The 25,720-nt window shown below is 46.0% G+C and overlaps 1 protein-coding gene across 1 annotated transcript; it reads left to right on the forward strand.

Moving 5' to 3' along the window:
• The first annotated feature begins 665 nt into the window (after positions 1–665).
• On the forward strand, positions 666–25,357 carry LOC144180221 (uncharacterized). The gene is made up of 4 exons (XM_077708601.1): positions 666–748; positions 2,564–2,769; positions 14,901–15,095; positions 25,322–25,357. Exons 1-4 carry the CDS (start codon positions 673–675, stop codon positions 25,355–25,357), a joined length of 513 nt encoding a protein of 170 aa, XP_077564727.1. The 5' UTR covers positions 666–672.
• The last annotated feature ends 363 nt before the right edge of the window (positions 25,358–25,720 follow it).

The raw sequence follows: 25,720 nt of genomic DNA on the forward strand, positions 1-25,720 counted from the left end.
TTGTAGCATTTCCTTGCGTCTTTGCATAGCTTTGTCCACTACGGGGCTGAGACAAAGTTTTTCCGTCAACACCCGGAGTAACTCTTACAGAGTTCTCGCCATGTTTTTGGTGAAAGTCTGTAAACGTTTCACAGTTAATCTGTTTTTTGAACAGCGGCGCTGTTCGGGATTCGGAATGTCTGTTGATGCCCGTCACGCCAAGCTAGGCACCCCGTTGGGCCGACAAATGGCGTCATCGCACAGACGGCCAACCATCACTCGAGCGCCGCCGCAGCCGGCGCACTATCAGCCCGCACACCACCACGCTCATTCTTTCACAGCTACTAACGTTAACATATGTGTCTGTTTATAGGCACGGATTTTTATTATGATGTTCTTGATAAATTTATTTGTTTTAGAACACTGTAGCTGAATAACGGCAACCACAATCGACAAAATTGGCTGTGAAATGTCTTAGAAAGCGACTCAAGTGCACGCCACTAACATCAACCACATACGTGTGGCTGGTAGCAAGGTTTGTCTTTTCTTTCGGCACTCAACATAGTTGGTAGGCGGCGAAATTTATTCCGCGTAAATGGAGACAGATAAGTACAATCCCTTTGGTAATAGTGTGCATAAGAATGCACACTATTTAATGTTGTTGGTTTCTTACATTGCGCAGGAATTTTTGAGATGCTACCGAAGATCACTGAGATAAGAAATGCTTCAGACCTTGCCGCCTTGGCATATCAGATTTGCAAGGAAAGTGGTAAGTGAAGCGATCAAAACAGCGTTGGAGATAATGAAAATAGTTACAGAAAGCCCCAAAATAGAGAGATTGAACCTGGTGGGCTAGGTCGTTCAAAGCTGGGATTGTAAAGTCATACCTTTCAATTAAAATAAATATCATGCAAACAATTACATTTCCAAATTTTCCAAAATACCGATGTTACAACAAGAATTATTACACAAACTCCCCTGCGATATATGAAAGTATATGCAAGATAGTCGCTACAATTGCCGCACTCATACTACACCCCACACACAAGGTGCAACACTCCTGGTTTGATACACAGGGCTACAAACAGTGATTTCCCGAGACCATTAAAAAATTTGCATTATAATCACAGCCATCAACCTTATTCCTGCTCAAGTGGAACAGCGCAAGCCGAAGAAGAAAAGAGGAAGAAAGCACAGGACGGTTTGTTTACTCGGTACCACTTCTACGTGAGCTCCCGCCAACTCGCCCAACTATACAATTTGTGGCAATACATCGGCCTTATCCACAGAAATAGCCAAGCCGATGATATGCAGTTCAGGGATAGAGCGTTTTGTTACCTGCCGTCTAGGCGTAGAGGACCGTTCTTTAAGATGACTGCCCGAGTAGAGAGCTTGTTATGTTGGGAACAGTCTCATCCTAGCGCCAGCTCAACATGTATACGCGGACACCACCAGTCGTTCAAGATACCATCCAAAATTTGCAGGGCCAAGGGTCCCTTACGTACATTTCTGAATTTCGTTACGAAATTCAGAAATTCAGAACTTTAGAAAGGCAGACAGGTGCGTGAAGCTCACCCGCACAAGTGAGCGTTTAGTTTGGGTGCGAAAAGCAACAACCACCACACGCGAAGCAAACAGTCCAACCGATTGTAGGTTTTAGTAGATTCCGGCCCTTACATTTACCGTTGTAAGCCAAAAACATGTGCATCTTGCGGTAACGCACCTTGGTACTCACCTAACTGCTACTTCTGCACTTATCCGGCTCAAATTACTCAATACTTGCGTCAAACACACGTTCCAAAGTCGAAGGCCGCAACGCATTCATTACATCAATGTTTACTCTTCCTTAGTCATTGTACCGTTGTGGCGTTAGGGCCAAACGTATGCGCCTTTTTTTCAACTAAATTACATTACGATTCCTTACCAGAGCTCTCCTGAGAATTTTTCTGTATATCTGAGAATTCGCTTGCACATTTTTTTTGGGCCGTTAGCAATTAACTGTGTCCTTTTTTGGCCACTACAACGCCGGAGGTTGAACTTGCTACATCACTGATGCTTTCTCATAAAAATAAAAAAACAGAGAAAAACTTGTTAGAACAAATGCATATTTGTTAATTTACGTATGCAACTGCTGTCGTGTGTGAGCATAATTTTCCCTCGTTAATTTCGCGGTGCATTTCCGCATTCCTCTAATAACAAAAGTTTTATTCAAATTGGACATTGTATATCTTACCCAAAAATATTGTACAGTCACTTCCTGAATCGAAGGCGCCGTGTTTAAACTAAGATTCCATGTAGCAATACCGGAAGTCTACAAAGCTTGTATTTCCGAGAGAAATTCGTGTCTATGTGTTTTGTGATACATTACGCTCTTGCACTTTGAGTCTGGCCTTTAGACTTGTAATTAGGTCTTCTTTGACGGAACTGCTCTGCTATTTTCTTACATAATCTTAACCTTTTTGAAATGGCTCTTTATACCCTGAACCCCTTCCCCGTTTCTCCTGACAGGCCAGTGCGCCATCCCTTTTATAATAAATTTATTCCTTGAATAATTATCTGTATAAAAGACCTACGCCCCTTTCAGGTCTCAATGAAGAACAGGAAATTGAAGCGATAAGAGAAATGCTCCAAGAAAAAGGTCTGTCAGATTGGCCAATTCAGCTGAACAAAACAAAGCCACAAAAGAAGCTCGACACCATCGAAGACGTTCTAGAAGTGCTTGGTATAGACGCATTATTCGACCTGACTGTGCAAAAAGACACCATTAAACCGTACAACAACATCATCAAGGTTAGTACACAAGACTTTTTCTATAGGTGCATTATATACGCCACCCTCATATGAAAGCTTGAATTGCGTATGGAACAGCGGTCGCGCTGCAACAGTCATAAAGTTTGTCTTGTGAGCGCTACTTAAAAATCAAGAGAACTGTTTTTTTTTCAATGTATTCCCAAGAGCTGACGTCAAAGGTAACTATGTAACTTTTCATGTGGAACAAACTGCAGTTGGCAAAAATTTTTTGTCGGCTAACTGAACTGAATTTCACTTCATAATCATACCTGTTGCGCAAGCACTGGTGGCCAAGAAGCGGAGCGTCATACTTTTATCAATGATATTCCAGTTCCACCCTACTGCAATGTGCAGCACTTTTGCACAGCACGTGTGTCGCCTGAATCAGTGGATTCAGCTGCTTATACCCGCTGAAACCAACCATGCACGGAAACGAACCCGGAGAAGAACGGCTGGAATGCGCGCCTCTCAGGGCCACCACTGAAGAGGCTGGCGCTTCGATCGGTTTGACGTCACTCGTAGGATCAACGTTCCAAACTTGTTGCGTAGTTGGTTTGCAGCGAGTAACTTCGTTCAATACCCGCTTTATAAATATGTTTTCGTGTTAATTCTCCTTAAAACGACTTCTCAGCGCCTGAAGCGTCATTAGACCACATCGGTATTTCATGGCAGTATCAACTCTGTTTAGATGCCCGCAAACAGCTTGGCATTGCTTCTGTAATCCAATCATGTGTTACAGAACCCGGTGTGAGCAAAAGCTGCAGCTCCTTTTGTAGCGTGAGCTGCACTGGCGGAGGTTAAGCAGTTTCGCGTGGCTCCTGAAGAGCCGTGCTGCGCATACGCGAGAAGTGACGTCACATGGTGCACAGAACGTTGCTCTCTTCCCAGCGTCTCTACACACCCACGCACCAGCGTCTCTTTCCACCTTTGTTTCGCACGTGGCGCCCCGGTACGCTTGATAATCATACGAGGGGTGGCTCTGCAACCGGTGGCTCGTGCGTCGCAGCAAAACTGGGGTGCGCCTGTGGAACCAGCTTAGGTCTGGGGCGATTGGTGACGCTGCGCCGGAGCCGCTTGATAAATATACATGCGTCACAGAATTCGTATGCCGGCCGTGTCATTGATGGAGCAGTAAGCATGATAATCAAGGTAATCCTAGGCAACCAGGAAAGCTAAGAATAACCATCTGAACCTTAGCTCACGCTACGTATATCCTGGCATAGCCGAGCTAAGCCACTGCTATTTTTCTGCAACCAACATTGTAGGCGGCGATTATCGCTGATCAAAATTTTTAGATCTCGCCCGCAGTTCACGAGAAATGAATAAAGAAAAAATGATAAGGCGTTCCTGCACGCGGGAAGGCCCCGCGCATACGCCGAACCTGCCTGCCCGAAAGACTGACGAAGCGGCTTGAAGTGGTGCAGGTCACTGCAGCAACAGCCGTTCTTCGAAGTCACATTGATCGCAAAAACACAAGTTGTACATGTGCGATAGCGGATTTGGGCGCAGAAGCCGTGTGCTAAGGCGGGTGGGTTCTCTCGACGGCAGCGATGATGAGCCTCTGCGTCGGCGGCGCGAAGTGCGTCTCAGGAAGGGGCCGCGACACGCGTCTTAGTCAGGGAGCGCACACCATCGTCAAGCACACGCCCCCATCACGTTTTCGCCAGCGTCGCGCAGACGAGCGTTTTGTGCGGGTTAACACCATACTGCCCCCCCTCCCCCACCGCACACTTTCGGAGAGCGCTCGCGCCGCAACGGCAAACCACCCTCCCCTCACAATTTCGCGACACTCTCCTACTTTGCTTTCGTTCACTATTCGGTCTCGACACTGTTTATTCGGTTACGACGGCGACGCAGCTCAGCGCAGAGACGGCTGGCAAAGGGCTGCGCCTTTGAAATGCGCAAGGGAATATATTTCGCGGTGACTCTGAAACCGGCTATAACATAGCTGCTGGATGGTAAGCCTACATTCCCGTGGCCGTGGAGACTGTTGAGCGACCAGGCACTAGCACCTGCCCGCACATGCGTGGTGCGGCGAGCGGCCGAGGTATGGCCCCACTTGCGCGCAAGGCTCAGCGCGCAAGGCTCAACAGGTATCTCTTCACCGAAAACTACAATGGTAATCATCGTAAAAACAAAGTCCCACATGCGAGAAAGCGGATAGCAGTGTGGTGCAACACTGTGTTAGGGATTGTCCTTTGTGACGGCAGTGAATGCAGCAATCAAATTGTATCCGCGATGCTAAGTAAGACTGAATTTCCCAACATGAGAGCAAACCATGCCAGCTGCGAGCCGTTGAGGAAGACCCTGCTCTATAACACTTAGAGCCTGATTCGGTTGCGTTCAATAATATACGGTGTTGGGCTAATTGGTGCATATCCGCTGAAAAAAAAAGCGCTAGAAATGGCTATAGAAAAAAAACGAAAAACGACGAGACACATGCGCTATTGTCGCCGTTCTTCGTTTTTTCTGTTGTAATTTAGCTCTCTTTTTTTAATCGGTTGCGCTCACCTTACTTCTTGGTGATCCCACTGCTGGGTCCCTATATTCTGAAACTACTTATTATCCCAAATCATGACACCAGGACGTGGTTCACCTCGTACATGTGCACACCCTCCCCTTCTGTAAGAAGTAGAGAGTTCTTGAATTGTTGGAGCATGAATTTGGTGCCAGAGACATGCAGCCTAACTGTCTGGAGACAAAAGAAAAGCCATCATTGAAAATACAATATCCCATTCCAAGGTCCTAATGATACGTACACATAAACATGTGTAAACCCGCTTTTCAGGGGCGCCTACTGATGTAGGCATTCGGTGCCTTGCCACGAACCTTAGTACAGGTGGGCTGGGCCCACCTACGCACCGGCTGTGTGTGGCGTAGCCGTGTCCGGGGAACAGGGCACCGTGGCGGCTGAGCCAAAGCCTGGGTTGTTTTGGAGCTTCATGGCCCCGCGGGAGCAGCACCACGCCACTTTGGCCTCTGCTTCTCGCAGATGGTGCCCTCGGTATGAACCGCCCGGGGAAAATCAGCCAAATGCCTTTTCCTGCCCCCCGCTCAGCTCTTTCACCTTGCTATCTTCTTTGCTACCCCTTTTCTGTCATCTTCTCCCTCATTTACACACGTTTTCAAAGTGGCGAAGCGGGGACCTTCTCTTAGAAATCAAAGACGTCGATCCTTGTGCCAAGTTGACCAAAATAACCACTGTTGGTGACAACCCGGTGAGCATCCCTCCCAGCCGATCTATCAACACTACCGGAGCTGTTATTTCTGATTAAGACTTCGTAAACTTGTGTGAGCAAGAACGCCTGGACGGGTTCGAGCGCCAGAATGTTATAAATGTTCATCGAACCAAAACACATAGAGATGGGAAGGAAGTTCCAACCAAGCATGTAATCATTACATTCTCGAATAAGGGCTTGCGTTTGGGCTAGTTGGTATTCCATAACGTTCATCTTAAGCGCAGAAAAAACAGGGACCCAGTAGACAATGACAATCACATTCTCGACCAGTGTATTGCCCGAGTCGGTAGAGGCAGTTTACGTTAATATCTTAAGATCCCTGTCGTTTTTATGTCCCAAATTCCCGACGGTGCCATTTACATTTGAAGATTTGGCCATTGTTCGTTAAGCAGCGGCGGCAAGGGAGCATGCGCAAGGGAGCACGGTTCCCGACCACTCATCCGACACCTGTTAAGCTCCCCTTCACTCTCTGAACTGCCAAGGGGAGAACGTCACGTACTCGCGATTGCGCTCGCAATAGAAGAACTAGAAAGAAGTAATTACTCTGAAGTATCATCCTCATCATCAACCTACTCAGGTCCACTGCAGCACAGATATTTCTCCCAAAGACCTCCGACTGCTCCTCGAGTCCATAGTTTACGACACGAGTCCATAGTGTACCCTCGAGTGTTCCTATTCTATCCCTCCCACTGATTGCTGGCATTCCCCTTCTTTTAAACCTATCTCTTGGGTCAGAGCCCGGCTTCAGAGCTCGGCTGAACGCGTTCAGAAGTACAAGGAAAACGTTACTTTTCGGGAAGCACGACATACGCTGTTCCTAACACGCACTAGCTTTGACGATGTAATGCGACGGGGGGTGGCGCTACACTCAGTTAGAGTTCCCTTTGGAACCCTCCCCGCGAGAGACCAAGGGACCACATGCCCCTCAGTGCCGGTGACCAAGGCCACCACACAAGAACAAACAAAGTGCCAAAGGGTGCCCTAGCACCCCTTGATGCCAACGCTAGGACCCTTGCTGACACTGAAGTGGCTTATTCGGCTGAGAGGTATGCTGCCGCAACTATCCAGCGTAGGCCTGCTGTCGAGGCTTTGCAAGAAGTCAGGGACACAATGCCAAAATCTCCGGTACGCGGTGCGTCGGGACGGCGCGGAACGTCTCTTCACCGCACAAAACAAAAGCCACCTAGGGTCATGGCTCCTGGCAAGGGGTCTGGAGACTGGGAGGATGACAGCACATCATCATCATCATCATCACCAGCCTATCTACGCCCACTGCAGGGCAAAGGCCTCTCCCATTATTCTCCAATTACCTCGGTCCTGTGCCAACTGTGACCAATTTATCCCCGCAAACTTCTTGATCTCATCTGCCCATCTAACTTTCTGCCGCCCCCTGCAGCGCTTGCCTTCTCTAGGGATCCACTCTGTTACCCTTAATGACCAGCGGTTATCTTGCCTTCGCATTACATGCCCTGCCCAAGTCCATTTCTTCTTCTTAATTTCTACTAATATGTCTTTAACACCAGTTTGCTCCCTGACCCACTCCGCTCTCTTCTTGTCCCTTAATGTTACACCTATCATTTTCCGCTCCATTGCCCGCTGAGTCGTTCTCAATTTAAGTTGAACCCTCTTAGTGAGCCTCCAAGTTTCTGCCCCGTAGGTGAGTACTGGTAAGATGCAGCTGTCATACACTTTCTTCTTCAGCGACAATGGTAGGCTGCTATTCATTATCTGATAATGTCTGCCATATGCACCCCACCCCATTCTGATCCTTCTAATTATCTCTGCCTCATGGTTGGGATCTGGGGTCACAACTTGGCCTAAGTAAATATATTCGCTTACCACTTCCACTGCCTCGCCCCCTATCTCAAACGGCTGTGCTGTCCCGAGGTTATTGATCATTACTTTAGTTTTCTGCATATTAATTCTCAGGCCCACGGTTCTACTCTGTTCGCCCAGTGCGGAAAGCATGGTTTGCAATTCGTCCCCCGAGTTACTTAGCAAGGCAACGTCATCAGCAAATCTGAGGTTACTGAGGTATTCTCCATTAACCCTTACTCCCACCTGTTCCCAACAGCACGGCACTTCCTTAATCATTTTAATATCATAAACTGACAGTAGCCGATAAGGTAGCCCAATGAAACTGCAGATGTCCCTGAAAAACTTGGGCGATATGTATGAATTGTGGTCACATGTCAAATAGTTAGTAGGTGTCGGTAGTATGTGTTCGCCCTCAGCAAAACGGGTGAGGGCGTACCGCGCACTTTTTAAAGGACGATTCTGCATTTATGAGACAGGGATGGTTGCATGACCCCTCTGGAGAAGTTGCAATTATCGTGCAAAAGTCAGTGCCATGCCAGTTCCTACCGCTAAAGACAAGTTTAGAGGCTGTAGCAATACGAGCCATTATCTTTATTTGGTAACAGTATGCTCATTGTACATACCTCCAAACCATGGCGTCTCCGGTACGGAGTTTGAACCGTTACTTGACGAGCTGCTAGAGCTGTGTCTGCTACTTGGGGACTGTAATGCTCACCGCCCACTCTGGGCGTCTGCACGCACTGATTTTCGAGGACGCCTCTTTGAAAAGTTTCGGCTATCATCAAGAGGCCTGCATACTGATTAAGCAAGAACCAACATACACGACACATGTCTTGCATAGATATCGCCATAACGTATCTTGGTGCATCTCCAGCACTTCAGTGAAAACTCATTAATAGCCTGTATGGATGTGATCGCTTTTCTTTTAAACAATAATCTAGACTATACAACGTGCCCACAAAAGTTCAACAAGCGGGCAGCAGACTGGAAAATCTGTAAAGAACTCTGAGTTTTACTCTATACTTATAGACCACCTTTGTATTAATAAAGCTGCAGAGACATTGATCACCCATATAACCGAAGCTGCACTTAACTCCACTCCCCAGACTTTTTATAGTATAGTTACAAAGGGAAAACCTTGGTGGAAAGATGATTGCAGGCAGGCTCCTCAGGAACAGACTAAGGCGTGGAGTGTCTTTTATAGGTGCCCGGTGACTGAAAGCTTTTGCCTTTCAAGCGGGGAAAGGCCAATGGCCGACGGATCCGGCGTATAGCAAAAAAAAAAAAGCTGGAAGAAGCTGGAAGAAGCTGTTTTGGGACAACTTTTGTTTCTCACCTACGCGGATGATTGCGCGGCTTATAGGGACATAGAGGATGGCGTTGATGCTTTTTCCCTACATTGTGGTCTTGGCCTAGTCCTTGCCTGGGGCCATATGAACGGGCACATGAACCTTAATCCCAAAAATGCAGTCATATTAACTTCAGCACAAAGCAAGATTACATTGTCCAAAACTACGATCTAGGTAGCGTTCAGATTGGAAAAGTAGATCACGCGAAATATCTTAGTGTTTTCTTTCATCAGACCTTTCATGGAATAAACATGTTAAATATATCACCTTAAAAAGTGGACGTAACCTTAACTTTATTAGAAGAAATTCAATAAGGCGCCTCAAGATATCACACAAATATTGTACTTTTTGAATTACGTTCGATTTTGGATTATGCTTTGTTGGTATAGGACCCACACACTGATATCCCTATAAATAAACTGGAGGCAATTCAAAATCGTGTTTTCGATTTGTTACTACCCTGTACAGTCAAGAAATTAGCGTTAAAGACCTTAAACAATCTCTCTCACGGGACACTCTACAACTGCGACGCACATTTTCTAGCGTTTATTCTTGAAACAGATTGTGTGTGAGGAGGTGGCAATGGATCTACATCAGTACCTTCATTCGCCCACATATCTATCCAGACGAAGGGACAACAGCAAACAATTGCCGAATGTTCTTGCCGCTCATCAACATTCTAAGCGTAATTTTTCCCCAGTCTTTTGAACCTGACACTCCTGTTGTCGCCGCCGCTGAATTCTTTTTCACTGCACTCTGGCAGCGCTTGCGGATCAGCACCACATGACTTGAATCGTTTTTTTTTCTTTCCTTTTCTTTTTTAGTTTCCTGCGGTTGTCTGCATTTTTCTGCTGTTTCCGCTGTTTCCGCTGTCTTTTCTTTGAATTTTCTTTACTTGTTACCTATATGCCGTGCCTGGGAATCTTTGGGTTTATTTTCTTATATAACGCCGCTGAAATAATGCCTTCTGGCGAATGTAGGTATGTTATTGAATAAGCGAATAATTGAATAATTGGATTTGTGTCATCAATTACATCAAACGCTGAAAGCCCATCACACCGCATGGCGGTAAGGTATTGTTTGCGATCTACAGAGTATTTGTGTTTGTGGGAACACGCTGACTTCGTATAAGACTACCTCTCCGAGCGTAGCGTTTAGGTTGGAGTTTCAAATATCTTAGCGAGAACGTTCATTCAAGAAAATGGAGTGCCACAGATTGGCGTGCTCATTTGCAATCTCTTCATTAATTAGATGAACTCTTCAGGACGTACATTTCCTCGTTCCATTTTCTACTAACCTTATGCAGATGATGTACATATTGCTATTAAGTCATGCAATGTGTCCACATGTTCGCGGGAGATTCCACTTGGTGTAAACAGACTTGCGAAATGGGCAGATAAGATTGGTTTCTGTGTTAATCCGGACAAAAGCACATGTGTCGTTTTCTCTAGGCAGCGTGGTGTTCGCCCTGCTCCCGTCATTACTCTCAAACTCTCATTCATTCCACATCTCTAGCGCATTTTAATGAATTGCTTGGCCGCACTGAAGATTCTGAAAGTCCTCTCAAACCAGTCATGGGTTAGTGACACGAAGTCCCTATTGGCCTTGTTCAATAGGCTTGTGAGGTCACGCGTCGACTACGGGTGCCTTGTTTAACAGTCCGCTAAGAGAACAGCACTAAACATGTTAACCGTGTCTACCACTTCAGCCTCCGTGTGGGTACCGGCGCTTTTCGGGCAAGCCCCGTTTTACGCCTGTATGTAGATGCCATGGAGTGATCTCTTGATACCCAGCAGAAGTACACTGGGCTAAATTATAGTCTCAAGGTAACATATTTGACACAGCATCCAAACAACAGCACCCTAAGCAACCAGGCTTTCAAGCTTTCTGAAAACCTACCTGCAAAGGTCAAGCCATTTCTACTGTCAATAAGCGCGCTGGCGTCTGGCTTCGAAGTATCCTTCGCTAACGCTCAGAAAGCCACCTTTGCTGACTCTGTCCCTCCATGGGATCAATACTCTATTGTGTTTTGTTTTTTAGGGAGATTGATAAACGAACAGCTCCGAGGGAATTAATTAAACAGCACTTCTTACACCTACAAAACCGGTACAAGGCTTCTCAGTTCTACACAGATGCCTCTAAGTCCACAGCTGCGGTATCATGTGTTGCACACGGTCCAAATGTTTCTATGTCAAAGACTATACCAAAAGCCACATCAATCTTCACTGCTCAAACACGCGGCCTTGTCAGGGCTGTACACATTATATTTCATGGCAAAGTCCGATGATTCACTGATTCAAAGTTCAATGATTCAATGATTCAATGATTCACAAAGCTCTGTGCAGGATTTAGCATCCGGGAAGATACAAAAAAAATCACGTCTTTAATTAACTTTTCAAGCTGCTGTGCTTAGCGCAAACAAAAAGTTGAAATAGCAATCTGTTGGGTCCTAGGCAACTGCGGCCTAGCGGCAAATGAAGAAGACATGAGAACTGCAGCGTGGCCTCCGCGATCGGCTACCGGCGGCAAATCGCGGAGGCCACGGCTGCAGCTGCTGCTCTTCGGAGTGACTTAGCTATGGAATGCATCCCGTGCGAGTACCTTAAATCGTACGTACTTAAACGATTACGTGACCAGTAGCAGGAAGGCTAGAGTGTGCGAGCAATAAACAAATTGTCCATGGTTAAACCGATATTGGGTAGATGTATCTCTAAGAAACCTGACAGAATCACAGATGTTTATCTGTGTAGACTGTGAATAGGCCATAGCCATGCAACATCTGCGGACAGTACCTATTCAAAGGAACAGAACAGCCACGTTGCGCGAGATGTGGAGGGTTGTTATCAGTCGTTCACGTAATAGTGGAATGCAAGCTATCTGGAAAGAACGAAAGCTTCATTTTCGAGAATTGTGCACACGCCTCCATGATACCTCAACACCCATTGTTGGTTTTACCGGATGAGCCATTTTTTTCCTTTTAACCGTGTTTTTAGGTACCTGTCAGATGTAGTCTTTCAAGGTATGTGTCATATCATCCGTGAGCTCAGTCACCATCTCACGCTTGAGCCCGGAACAGTCTCGCCTTGCTTCCACAAGGACGGTGCCATGAGGCACGTGTAGAAAAGTTTTGTCATTGTAGGTTTGTTTTAACTTGGCCCCCCACACCAATTGTGTAATGTTCTCTTTTTTACGGAAATTTTAAATATCTACTATTATATATTCGGTACTTAATATTCCTACCCGAATAATCCTTATCATATTACCTTGATACCAACCGCGAAGGCTTCGAAACGTTGTTTTCATACATTGCTGGGAGTTATCGCGAAACGTAAACAAATCAGCCCCACACAGTGCGCCGGAGACAGTTAACCAAACCTGGGCATAACTAAAAAATACTTCGAAGGGAAATAGGCACGATTTAAGCCAAACTGCAGATACTACCAGCATTTTTAAGCATGTGCGGCGAAGCTATCCGCTGGCCGCTTGCACGTATTCATTTATTAACACGCTATGCGCGCCGTGCTCGTGGTGAAGTCACTACTAATCGGCACGTCTCCATCGCTGTTGCAAGGCATATTGTATTTTTTGCACAGACAGTCCGGTACATGTCAAGTTGCAAGTAGTTCATAATTAAATGAACAGGATCATTTTATCGGCAACAGTTACATCCTCTATGGCGCGTGCTGGCTGTAGAAACTGTACGTCACGATGGTAGCGATTACCTACACGCGGCGCTGTTGCTAGGAACAAGCGAGTTGTTTGCTCGACTGGATTACTAGGTATGCAGACCTCTTTTTGTGTAATTTGCATCGAAACTACCAGAAGGGGGGCACACGGTGGCCACAACAAAAGAAAAAAATACATCCGGTCGCATAAGCACAGGAAATTTGTTCTAGCAGATGACAACATAATCTGGCATTATGTGAGTAGCGTAACTCGTAGGTGGCGTCACGGTATGTCCTCGAAGCCAATAGGCGCGCTGGCCGCCTTTAGTGTGGCAGAGCGCGTTCTCCACGGAAGTAGGTTATGACTACCCGCAACGTCGAGAAAGTCGACCAATGCCCATTTAATAAAGGGACCTTGCAACACTGTTTCCACGTTTTTGCAATCTTAAATGCTTACAAAACGTAGCCAACCAACACTTTCACTTCTTAGATTAAGTGTTTACAAAGTAGTAGCTCAGCCAAAACTTACCGCTCTATGCCCATCAAATAACGTAGAAGCTCGCTGAAAAGATTTCTCCCTGTTTCACGGTCTTGGCATTGTTCGACCGCTGGAATTACGCCATCACAGCGGTGTAGCGGCTATTGGTCGGCTTTACGTTAAATGCAACAATGAATGCATTCGATAGCCACTTTAAAGATGCACTGAAGATTACTATACTCCCTCTTCTCGGTTACGACGCATATCTGGTAGGTCTCACGACGTGATAGCGTGATCACCGAACTTACGGCGGTGCGCGCTACTCTGCTGTTATCTCCAAGCATGTCGCAGCGCAGCAACCGGCACGCATGTAATTGCAAATCATGCTTGAACTTCCCGCTCAAATGTCACGTGGTTAGCATGAGCCACGCACAGGGAAGACGCATCTCGCGAGAGTGGGAGGCAGAGGCAATGAGAGCGACACGCGGTAGCAGTGCGTGCCACCCCTCACCCTTTTGGCAGACGCTTTGACGAGCGTCTCGTGCGGGCTCAGCATACTGCCCTCGTTCTTACCTTCTGGCCACGTTTACCTCCACTTTTTTTCTCATCCCTCACTCTGTTACAACGCCGACGCCGAGGCTGAGGCCGTCGCTATCGCTGCCACCAAACCATCGTAGCTGCCGCCAGAATGCTTGCGCACCAAAACAAAGTGACATAAGCAAAGCGGAAACAGAACGCGTATCTGCTGCGACGAGCAAAACACGCATTGGTGCTTCTTGCTGGGGATACCTATAGCTTTCGCAATGCTTCCACGCGCTAAGGAAAGAGTGAGTACAAGCGTTTAGCGGAAGTGTTACAGAGTCGCTCAAATAGGGGAGCCGTTGTAGGGTGAGTCTTTTGTCCGTCTGCTGAAAGTCGTGCGTCACGCGTAAGAGCAGGGCAGGAGCAGGGGCCTAGGAGCAGGTTCCCATACTGGCCTGCAAACACGCAGAAACCGGTTTCCGGGATCACCGATAGAAGTCGCGGTGGTCTTGGAGTTGGGGGTACCTCTCCGTCCCGCTAAAGGAGGTAGATGGAAGGGACCCTTCCGCCACTAACGTTAAACTGCCGAGTCCTCAGCACGAACCCTACGATTTACGGGGCGACGATGCTGCCGTTCTCGAGAGAGCGCCCGTTGACTTTCGAGCCGTCACGCGAGAACTACGGGCCCGCTGCTTGAGCAGATTTTACACTGCGTGGAGCTGGTTGTACTGTGTACGTACCACAGGAGCACACCACCGCAACCCATTCGTGCGTGACTGTTTACGCGGGGTACTGGTGGCCGAGCATCGTGAATATGTTTCTCAATAGCCAGGGAATTGCGCTCACTGAGAATGACTGTTTCTTTGATGTAATCCTCAAGGATATACTGCGCTGGACGCAGTCGTCTGGTCAGCGACATGGCATCTGCTGGACAGAAAACCTAGATGGCTCTAAGAAGCCTACACCAACTAGCAGAAATGACTCCAAGAACACAACATGTGGAAAAGTTAGTGTTTTAACCCTCACTGCGAGTAACTGGTGCAATCCTCCTCTTTTTTAGGTAAGCCGAAAGACGCATCCACACAGCTATATCAACAGCCTATTCGACGAGATCGAGAACGCGACAGCCGAACAATACCAGGCATACCTTGAGTTGGGGCTAGTTGCACTAAGTATGGTAATGCCGAGCGCCCCGATGGAAGAACTGCTAGATATAATGAAAAACGTGGCCAGCATCCTGTACGGGCTCAAAGTGGTAAGTTGGTAATGTTTTCACGACAAACTTCACGCGCGCGAATCTTACCTTCATTAAACGAAACCTCTGTTTTTTGACCTCGGTAACGCAAAAACACCGCAAGGAAGGGGCGTCAAATGCAGGCGCTGTGCGGCTGACGCCTCTTACCGTTCTGTTTTGCGTTAATAAGACACCAAGCAGTGCGTTATCCGCAGAGCAAACAATGAAGCAAGTAGATTTTAAGCAAGTGTATTTGAAAACTGAGCACAACTCACTATATTTTGTTTTAAATTGAATGCAAAATATTGCGATTTCCTAATACCTTTTGACCATTAAATCAGACATTCTGCTTATAGAACTGCAAACATAGCCTCCTTAGCTACAAATATTGACCACCGTATTATCTGGCCGGATAATAATTTGCCTGCTCGAGAAAAATCTACGCTTTTAATTGGACGGCCAGGGGGGCGGTTAGAGTAAAAACAAGAAACACCACCTCTACTGCTATGGCCCTTCTCCCGTTTTATGGTATTTTACTTGCCGAAAGGTCTTCATTGATCAGCTCTAAAACTCCCCGCTCGAGGAAGCATGAACATTGCGAAAATAGAGTCATATCTGCCGTAATACATGGATTAGTTGGGTCACAAGACACTAATTATCCCTCGGGTAAGTGTATTCGCACGAAATAATTGTTATATGCACCGACTCTTCTGAGCACGCCCCCTCAGTTAGCATGGGAATTGAACCCGGATCCCAAAAGTAAGATTCGACCGCGTTGCCTTCCCACAAACTTATATTTTTTTCTTATTGCCTGCCTTCAACATATATAACGCAAACACATAAACTATACCGGAACCCGCATGGGTTACATGGGTTTTGTAAAACAACCTACAGATGACCTATCCCTCTTTTTCATACCTCCGCATGGTAACCTGGTCGCTTATGCAAACAATATTTTTTTATATTGAAGGAGAGCCCACTGGCTTTCAGGCGTCCAAGCTGTTGGACGCCCGTTGTATCTCCCTAGAGTCACTGCATTGACCGTGCACGTTTCCGATAATAAATGCGTTTTTTGGCATCTCTACGCATCTCACCACTATGTCTTCAACATATATAACGCTTGCGTGATTACACCGTCTTAGCTGTCTTGTGTTTATTTTTCGTGTGTTCACCTTTGCCTTTGGAGGATAGATCGAAGCCGATTTCCTTAGGTTTTCTTTTCTCTAGTGGCTCCATGGGAACGTGAAAGTATCCTTGAATACTATAGGTACAAAATTATATCACGCACCCTGTACACTACCCTCACCTTAACTAATAGTCGATCAGCTATGGCAACTTCAATAAACTGAGGCTGAAAATCAGGCAGGAAAGCGACGGTATATTTTCACGTGGGTTATCCGGTACATTCACTGCTGAGGACAGTGTACAAACTTTACATATCGTACCAACCGGTTTTTAGGCTCCTGCAAGGAAACGTGAACATCGGCCCTTGAGCGCACCGGCTTTTGAACGAAACAAAATGTTCTTGTGTGTTAGGAATTTCTTTGTATAAAACTGTGCTTAGGTGCTTACTACACATCCAAAAGTAAGACTTCTTTCGCCATTAGGAAGCTCAAAATTCTGTATATTCGAAAGAAAATTTTCGAACTTAATACGTATACACCTACTATAGTTGAACCTCGTTATAACAAACACTGATATAGCGAATTATCGGCTAGAACTACATACGAACTCTGGTTGGTCACACTTTATTTCAATGGCACCTATTTTTTTTATAACGAAAGTGAAACCTTAAAAGCGGCGCGCACTAGCGGTTATAACGAAGAAATATGTGACCAGTTGGCTGTGAAGCTACAGAAAAAAACTCCCGGGGTCTGAACCTGCAGAAGTAGAAAAGGCCGCTTTGTTCATAGACATTGTGATTCTGGAAAGCTTCATCCTGCTCAGTGCTGTGAATAGCCACCAGACAAATATCAGATCCTTCCTCGAAAAAATAGAAACGCAGGCTTGTTCTTTCAGATGAACTTTGCCCTGTTTGAATTTCCATTTTCGTGTGGTACATGGAGCTTCAAATGCCACAAGGAGGAAGATAACGGCTATCTTGCTTACAGTAGGCTCGAAGAATAACATAATGCGTTTTAGTATCAAGGATGTTTGTGGGAGCCAGATTAGCGATTGCTTTGAACCATTTTTAGCTTTACATTTACGACGAATATCGTATATGAAGAAATAACTTACTCGGACGATATTACTTCGTTTAAATAAGGTTCGACTGTAGAAACAAAAAAGCAAGCCAAATTTACAAGGTTTGGCAGTATGTAGCGCACATTTATTCGCGCAGTCGCTTAAATGCGAAAATAAGAATTGCCATTTACAGTAGCGAAAACGTGAGCCATAATACATCTACATTTCTACATCTGTGGAAGAAAACATCAGTTATATTACAATATGTTGGTTTATATCCTACCAACTCATCAGTTGAATAACGCTCCGCCTTACTCAACACTCAACCACCGCAGAAAAAGCCTGTTCTCGCACCGCAATATTCAAATTACTTTAATTTCAAATTTTTAACACCGCCAGTCGCAAGTCGCACAGTCGCACGCGTATTCACGCGTGTCTCAAAGTCAACAGAAACTTCTGCAAGCGACACTTCCAAGTCAGAATCACATTATTCTGCGATGCAAGCCAAACTGCGAATACTAATCATATTTATTACACGTTGATCTACTTGGCAAATATGAAGGCGCTACACTGGTAAACAAATAATGGCGTCCAAACAAAAAACACTAAACCACCTGTATTTAATGCATTCTTGAGGAGAAAGGACACCATGGCGTGAGGTATTGGTAGAATATTCATGCGCACCTGCCAAGTATACTGCATGTTTTGGTAATAAAACAAAAATTATGCCATTCTTTACGGGGGAAACACGACTGTCAGCCTGCATGTGCCGCCGGCCCCCTTCCCGGCGGGCTGGGCCATGGCGGTTTCTGGTGCCTTCATTGGTCCGTCGCAATGACAGCAGTGAGTGGGCGACCAGGACCCGCTTTCAGGGTATTCAACGCCCCATTCGAGCTTGAGCAGCTCCCAGGAACATTGAGGGCAAGTTCCTTCCAAGAGACCGATTCGATTGATTGATTGTAGGGATTAATCTGCGCACGCAACGCACGCGATGAGGCGCGCCGTAGTGGAGGGCTCCGTATAAATTTTGACCACCTGGGGATCTTCAACGTGCGCCGAAATGTCGTACACACGGGCGTTTTTTCTTTTCGCGTCCATCAGAAAAGGGGCCACCGCGGCCGGGATTCGAACCCGTGTCCTTTGGCTCAGCAGTACGACGCCTTAGCCACGGAGCCACCGCGGTTGGTCAAGAGACCGATTCGCGATGCGGACACAGGCGAGGACAGCCTAGGTAGCTACCAAGGTTGGTGCTTGGAATGGTAATTCGATCAAGCTTGTGGTAAACGTTTCCTTCCAGAATTAGAGGAGGCCATGGCCCCTCTCCCCTTACATGGCGGACATGCGCCTGGTTACCGACGTGGAGGTTCCTGGTCCGGAGAATCAGTTCCTACGCGGGGGGCTCATGGTGGCCAGGTCTCGAACTAACCTTCGAGGAAACAGTAGTCGGTACGGGAAGGGTGGTGTGGACGTTTCAGGAAAACGAGGAAAGAGAGAATTAGTACACCGACCGCTGAAACTCTGCTTGCTGACTACCGGCTTGTGGAGCCGGACTGATCTCCCTGGCATGGCTCCCAAAACAGCCTAAAGACTCTTATTCCCGTCAGCCGCTGGAGGGGGAAATGAAAAAAAGACATGATTACATTTGCCGCGGCGAAACTACAATTCCCGTAATGGGCATGGGGTCGCCAAACAAACTACCGGTACTCGCCGATTCCGAAAGGCAGAAGCATCCAAGTACCGTGATTAGTCGAAAACGTCCTGGACGAATCTTTAGTACCGGTGGTCGGGGCCCGCCGAGAGTATGGGCTATAGAATCAAGTGTCACAAGAAGGGCCAGTAATGCTAACACCTGAAAGGTTATCTCTCTCTCTGATTGTCGGAGCTTAGCAAACAGCTCCTGTAAGCGAGAGGGCTGCCCGTACCGGGGGCCGCAAAATTTACAAATTTGCACTTTCTGATGCTCTCTCTGAGGCGATAGTTCAGGCCTGAAAAAGATTCAGACATCGTTCGATCTAAACCAAAACTCGCTACTCCCGTCCCTTCCTATTTCCTACAAATCGTTCCCTTCATCCTATTCCGTTTTCCTTCAACCCAACCCTTTGCACTAATTCGTAGAGGAGATCAGGGAAGTGTCCTATGGCATGTACTCCTGGCTGGGGCCCCCATGGCAACCAAATAGCGGTGAGCGTGAAATATTTTCTTCCTGCAGCAAATATCCCTGAACAAACCTGAAAAACCTGAAACAGTGATGGGCACGGCTCTTCTGTAGGCCACGATTACAACCGGGCTTACAAAGGTAATATCAAGAACTGAACCCTACGATAAAAGTTTGCGCTAACCACCTCGCGGCGCAGTATACAGGGGGTGATTGCCTAAGATGGCAAATGCGTCTCTCTCCCGCTTAAAAATCTTAGAAAACATTGGCGAGAGAAGATTTCCGCTAAGCTGAAAAGGACAGAAATTTTTGTAGACTTAGTTTTAGATGCAAACTGGCATACGTGTTGTATATGATCATTGCCCTAAAAAAGCATACTGTGGTTACAAGGTAAGCACGGCATTGTTGCCTGATGCTTAAAAACTGTAACGCGTGCGATGCACCTTAACATGTTCAGTACATTTACAATAAACTCGGCCCCAGCATCCATTTCAACTAACCTCGTTAGGCAACTGCCCTGAATGCAACTGTGAGGGTCAGGGTTCATTCTTTGGCAACTTTGTGATCTTCGCTGTTTTAATTAAAAAGAACCGGCAACACAGGCAGTTTCAACCGGCTTATTCTTACTTTGTACCAGGGCCCAAACTTGCCGTGCTGGGCACATCGCCCAAGAGAAATACTTAGCTCTCCCCGGAAAACAGAAAGTAAATCCCAAGAAGTTGTCCCTTCAAATTCACTTTTATTCTACACAAATGGTCACACCAATTTCTTTACCTTGTATACCAGGAATCAGTGAGACCTAACTCTAGAATGGCCTGGAGCAGCGAGCATGCTAACTCGCATTAACGTTGTGGAGCATTCAAGAGCCGGGAATTTACGCCCCTGCGATAGTCCACAGACAGACTAGGTACAATCGACCGAGATCCGTACCGTGCTTACAGCGTAAAGGTTTGATCCGTCTTCCTCAAGTAGAGCTATCGATACCGGAAAATCGATTTTCCTACAGGTGCTCCTGCCTAGAGGTCAGTTTTACCTAAAACAGGTGTAAATATGTCGTTACAGGAATCTGCGATGTGTGTATTTGTTCAGCTGTAAAAAGTACAACCTCTAGGACCCGGTAGATGCCCAAAGCGTAGTGCGGACACAAAATTGATATCGTTGCTTTTCTTGAGTAACTAGGTTTGGAGAAATATGTTTTGACATTTTCGTCAAAGTGTCCACGCACATTTTTCCTACGTTTTGGTTAATAGCAATGTTGTCCATGAAATGTGCCTGTTTAATCACTGCCACTGTTCTTAGGTTTACAAGAGCGTCCCTTTAGACCAGCAGACGGAATATGCCTTCAAGACATTGGGCGCAGCTTTACCAAAGGTAAGGGCCTTTGGCACCAGATAGAAATTCTGATAATTTACGCCGATTTGTCTCGCCTCTAAACAAAAGTTGTGTTATGTTACTTTATACTTTTTGCAACAGTCCATTGCTATGTTCAAGCCCTTTTTTGCTCAAGAAGACCAAAATCATGCTGCCTAAACTGATTCCCACTATTATAAAATCTTTACCGAGTAAGGCTGAGTGATTTCCTTTAAGAACACACGCATGTTACCGTTCAGCAGCTCCACAATTCAGTAAAAAGGATGTGAAGATATGAAAACTATCCCGCTTCCCAAGTTATTTTCAATGGGTCTTGTGTATTCCGTGCTTTTCTCTTATATGTTCTGCAAAACCTCAGGAAGACAAATTACCACTGCTTTTCTGAGACTTTTAGTTTGCTAAAAACATTTTGTCGCGTGTGCTGGTTTTTAACATGCCTTACCTTTTGTTTTTATAAGTGAAGCTCAGGTTCTTGTTATGAATGGGATATCAGCGTAATGTAAGCAGATTCGAAACCAACCTTGTTTACAATTGCTTTTCTTATGCATGTATTTACTTCGCACGAATCACCAGTGGCACGCTTGGGCTTTATCTAAAGGAGTACTAACAGGGAATTAAAGCCTTTTCGTTTTTTTTCATTCAAAGTACCCCTAAAGACCCTCATGCAGGAGGGTATTACATAGCGGGCAGTCAATGCAGCAGAAACAAACATAGGAACAAAGATATTGTCACGTAGCCAAAGACGACGCAGCTGTCTTGAAGAAACAACAAGTTTATTGGAGCGAACTTGTGCTCCCATAACAACTCAAAAGAATACAGAGGCGGCGAAGCAGCGGTCAACAAAGTGACTTGCGCAGATGAGTGTCGTCTAATTGAATGCCGTGGCATCTGCTCTGCTGGCTTTTATATTTCGGCGCAAGTGTTTTTGGAACCGTCGATTTACATCCAGAACATTGTAGATCAACGAAGATCATTCTGGGCTTAGTGACGTCAGGGTGAAACAGTCTGGTTATCTGAATGACATAGCCCGTGCGGCATAAACATACAGAATGGAAGACGCGCTTCGCTCTATACACACATAACAGAACTGGGCGTGGCCGGGCAGTAAAATAAACCATAAATAAACAAACCCATACATGGTTCGCGGCAATATACACGGGAGAAATAGAACATAAAAAGGACAACACATGCGCGATCACAAATATGATAAATGTAATATTAGCTCAAAATAACGCGTAAAAATAAACTCAAAAGAAGCAACAACAAACAAATCTCTGTCGAAAAAGAACAATCTGCCCGGGGTCACACAATACAAAAGCGAGTTTTGTTTTCAATTCACAACTTCCGTGAAGATTAGCTGATTAAATTTAGCAGCTTCAATGACGGTGGCTATGTGTGATGACAATGCATTCCAGTCAACGATTGTACGCGGAACGAACGGCCAAGAATAGTTCAAAGTATTACATGTTAAACGCTTCACTTTGAAAGGATTGTCTTCTCTAGCAAGAGTGGAAGCTCGTGTAGAAAAGAAATGGCCATGAAGCAATGGGTGGTGATGAAGTTTGTGAAAAAGTGCTAACCTTGAACCTTTGCGTCGTTGCGACAAGTCGAGCAGTTCTGCATCAATTTTCAAGGCTGTGACACTGGAATGACAGGAGTAGTCTAAAAAGATTAATGGGACTGGGCGGTTTTAAAGTGATTTGATGTGGTTAATTATGTAAGTTTGGTAAGGGTCGCAAATGGCTGACGCATATTCGCTTTTTGGCCGTATAAGTGTGATGTAAGCGAGTTATGCTGGAAGCAATACCTCTTCGCACCCTAATAATAAAAACCGAACAAAAAGCCGTTAGCCGTCACCCAAAAATTGTCACGATGCCTTTCTTTCAACCAGCTTTGGTTTCGGTTACTGGCAACACAGATGGCAGTTCTGGGGGGCAAGGACAGAAGGTTCACGGCGGAAAGCGTCACCCTGGTCTGGTCACAGAACTGCAATAACACGTGCCGCCACACACGATTTCCCATCGTCTGCAGTGGTCCCAGGTGGTCTACATTCGATCGTCTGAGCATTTCGTAGCATCGGGGACACGGGAAGTCTGAAATGAAATTTGCAAATTCGTGTAACTACATTCCAATCATGGTGACCTACACTGCAACTGATAAACAGAAGTAACCTATAGCATTAAAATTACAATGGAGAGAATTTGATATTTTCTTTACCCCAGTCCATCGTAAGGGTTACAGGAGTGAAGTTAAAAAGTGGCAGCATCTTCACTCCGTGGATTATGGCGAGGGTTCGGAGTACGGGGTCTGGAAATGACATCCAGGTTACGCCGTGAGTGACATTCGATTTGCGCCCCTACCGTCATTCGATTTTAGTCGCTTTGCGTCCGCCTGCCGTGCTTTCGTATTTGCGGAAGCTCGTTGCCTTGGTAGACGTTAAGCAGCAGCGTGACGCTTTTTACGTTGGTTTCCGTCCATAACGGGAAGAGGGTGTGTTATTTCCAGAACCCGCTTACATACGCGGTGCACCGCGCCGCCATCTCGTGTTTACGCGTAGCGCCCTCCAGCGTAGTTCGATGCAGTCACTGTGTATTACAACTTGATCAAAACTTGACTACACTGGTGTTTTTGTGCGTTTTGTCGTTGCTAGGTTATGTTTGTGCCTGTTTTCAAGTGTTTTGGAGTGTTTTTGTACCCTTTTAGATAGTTGCCGCACAGATCTTCGCCAGATGGAGGTGTGCGCGTGGATAGACGTGGACGGACATTGGGAGGTCCCAATGTACTCCGCACCGTTACAGGCGAGGGAGTAAGTCGTTTGACTCTCGGGTACTAACTCATGGTCGTAGCCCAGTCAATAAAGAAAAAAAACTGTCCTAGCCCAGTGGATAAGACTACTGACACTAACTCTGCCTGGTCTACAAGACGCAGGCTCGAATCCTGCCTGTGACTGTGCCTGTGACTGTGACTGTGTTTTTTGCTATTGTAAATGCTATGCACATGGACGCGGACGGACATCGTGAAGTCCTAAGGTGCTCCGCACCTAAAAGCGGTTTATAGGTTACTTCTGTGGTACACGGGTTACCTCAGCAGAATACGGCATCTAACTGTTACGTTGTATGTCCGAAATTCTTATTAACCTATAAGGAGTGCTTGTCGCGCAGTATCTCCAGGCGGGCTTTGATTTCTTTGTTCCATGACGGGGTATAGATAAATGGCGGCGGGCTGAGTCATGGTGGTAGAGCTTTCCGCAGTACCCATTTCAACGCTGTGATTAATCTATGATGACGCCAGGATTGCTATTACAAAGGCTTGTTTCTCGGCGTGAGTCACGGATGCTCCGATGAGCCCATTTGTTGCTTGAAGCGCTACACGCTTCATTCTTCTACGGCCATCAAATCGGCATGTTGGACCAATGCCACTGCACCGTGGGAGCGAACTCGGTAAGTGTGTCCTGTAACGGTTTAGGTGTTTTCTTTGGGCTGCTGTTTTGGCTGGGGACTGTTTAACTTGTAATATAACTTACCACAGGGATTTCGTTATCCCACTGACTGTTTCGCGGTATGTTTTCTGTTTTCCGCGTCGGCCAATGGACGATATCTGAGGCTTGCGTTCGTTGCGTAAGATTGGAGTGGATGATTACACAAACTGGTACATTATAACAAATAGCTGCGCTCGTGTCCTGTTTTGGCGCTGTTTTTAGCAGAGCATCAGGTTGTGCGGCTTCCTCAACTGTTCAGTGTTTTCTATGCGCTGTTGGCTGTAAGTACATCGGGACCACTCAGCGACTAATTGGCCCTTGTAATCGTACGGGAGCTGTGATGGAATAATTTAATTGCTTGGCAATATGCACTTAGCTTTCGCTGTATTCTACGCGCAATGTCTTTTTGTTTTACCCGTCCCGGAATGCTCATTTCTTCGGCTTTTTAACTTCGTAATTCTGTTTGGGCTTTATCTACAGTGAACACAAGTTTTTCACTACAGAAAAATTCGTTTACGAAACGATCCCGAAACTTCTAAAGCCACATGCCTCTTTATTTGTTTAAATTTACTTGTCTTGAGCTGGTAAATTTATTCGTGGTCATTTTAATACTGTGGGTGACTTTTACTATGGTTAGTGCGTTCACTATTCTGATTCATTCTCGTCTCATCGCAGTGTTCATGGCTGTTACGCTTGCTTCTGGTGTATAAGACAATGTTTCCTTTTTTCTTTTTTTCCTTGCCCCTTCGATGTATCTTTTTCACGTCGATGTAACTGTGAGCGAAATAAACTTTTGATTTGATTTGATTTGATGTTTATAGCAGCGAAGCTCCTGTTGGGGATGCTGGTATGTGTCAGCTTGCAGGCTACCTAACTGTTGTTGTTTTCTGACCATGTGGAAATTGTGACGGATTTGGTCACAGGCTCGGCTGGCGAAGTTACGCAGAGGCTGGTGTGGACATGGGTGCTGCCCTCTCGGCGGTACCTGGCTTTTCGTAAGGTGTACTTGAATGCCAGTACCTATGCTGTGACTTATCAGCATTACTGTTTTTCTTGCAGGCAGTGTTCCTTGGACTGCCAGCCAACACTCCGTAGAGTATGACACAAGAGGAAAGAGGAAAGGAAGTTTGTTTTTGGTCCTTTGGTCGCAACAATGGCATCAAAAATGTAACAACCGGAACAAATTTATTTATATACTCTGCATAAAGCTGGCAGCCAGGCCTGCACGGGCAAAACGTAGCTTCAAATGATTTCCCTGTAAAAATGCGAGGTGTTTCTTGAAGTAGTGTTGTGGCGTTTTAGGCTCCGCACATTGTTTTGCCGCATCCTTAGCGAGTGCTCTTATTAGTTCGATACTACTTGTATGTTATTCATCTATGTAACGATTTCCACAGCCTGAGGCTTCTTAGTTTTTAAGCAACAGCGATAACTAGTCGTTTATGCGGGTTATTTTGCTCG

Source organism: Haemaphysalis longicornis, unplaced genomic scaffold (assembly GCF_048455015.1).
Source record: "Haemaphysalis longicornis isolate Haplotype H1 unplaced genomic scaffold, Haemaphysalis longicornis Haplotype H1 scaffold_4, whole genome shotgun sequence".
In the NCBI taxonomy this organism is placed as follows: Eukaryota; Metazoa; Arthropoda; class Arachnida; order Ixodida; family Ixodidae; genus Haemaphysalis; species Haemaphysalis longicornis.

What these genes read in the sequence shown, in the direction of transcription:
- LOC144180221 (XM_077708601.1), top strand. Translation starts at nt 673, where the DNA reads ATGCTACCGAAGATCACTGAGATAAGAAATGCTTCAGACCTTGCCGCC. An exon ending in CGTACAACAACATCATCAAG is followed by an intron (nt 2,770 to 14,900) that starts GTTAGTACACAA and finishes CCTCTTTTTTAG; the next exon opens with GTAAGCCGAAAGACGCATCC. An exon ending in TCCTGTACGGGCTCAAAGTG is followed by an intron (nt 15,096 to 25,321) that starts GTAAGTTGGTAA and finishes TTTTTCTTGCAG; the next exon opens with GCAGTGTTCCTTGGACTGCC.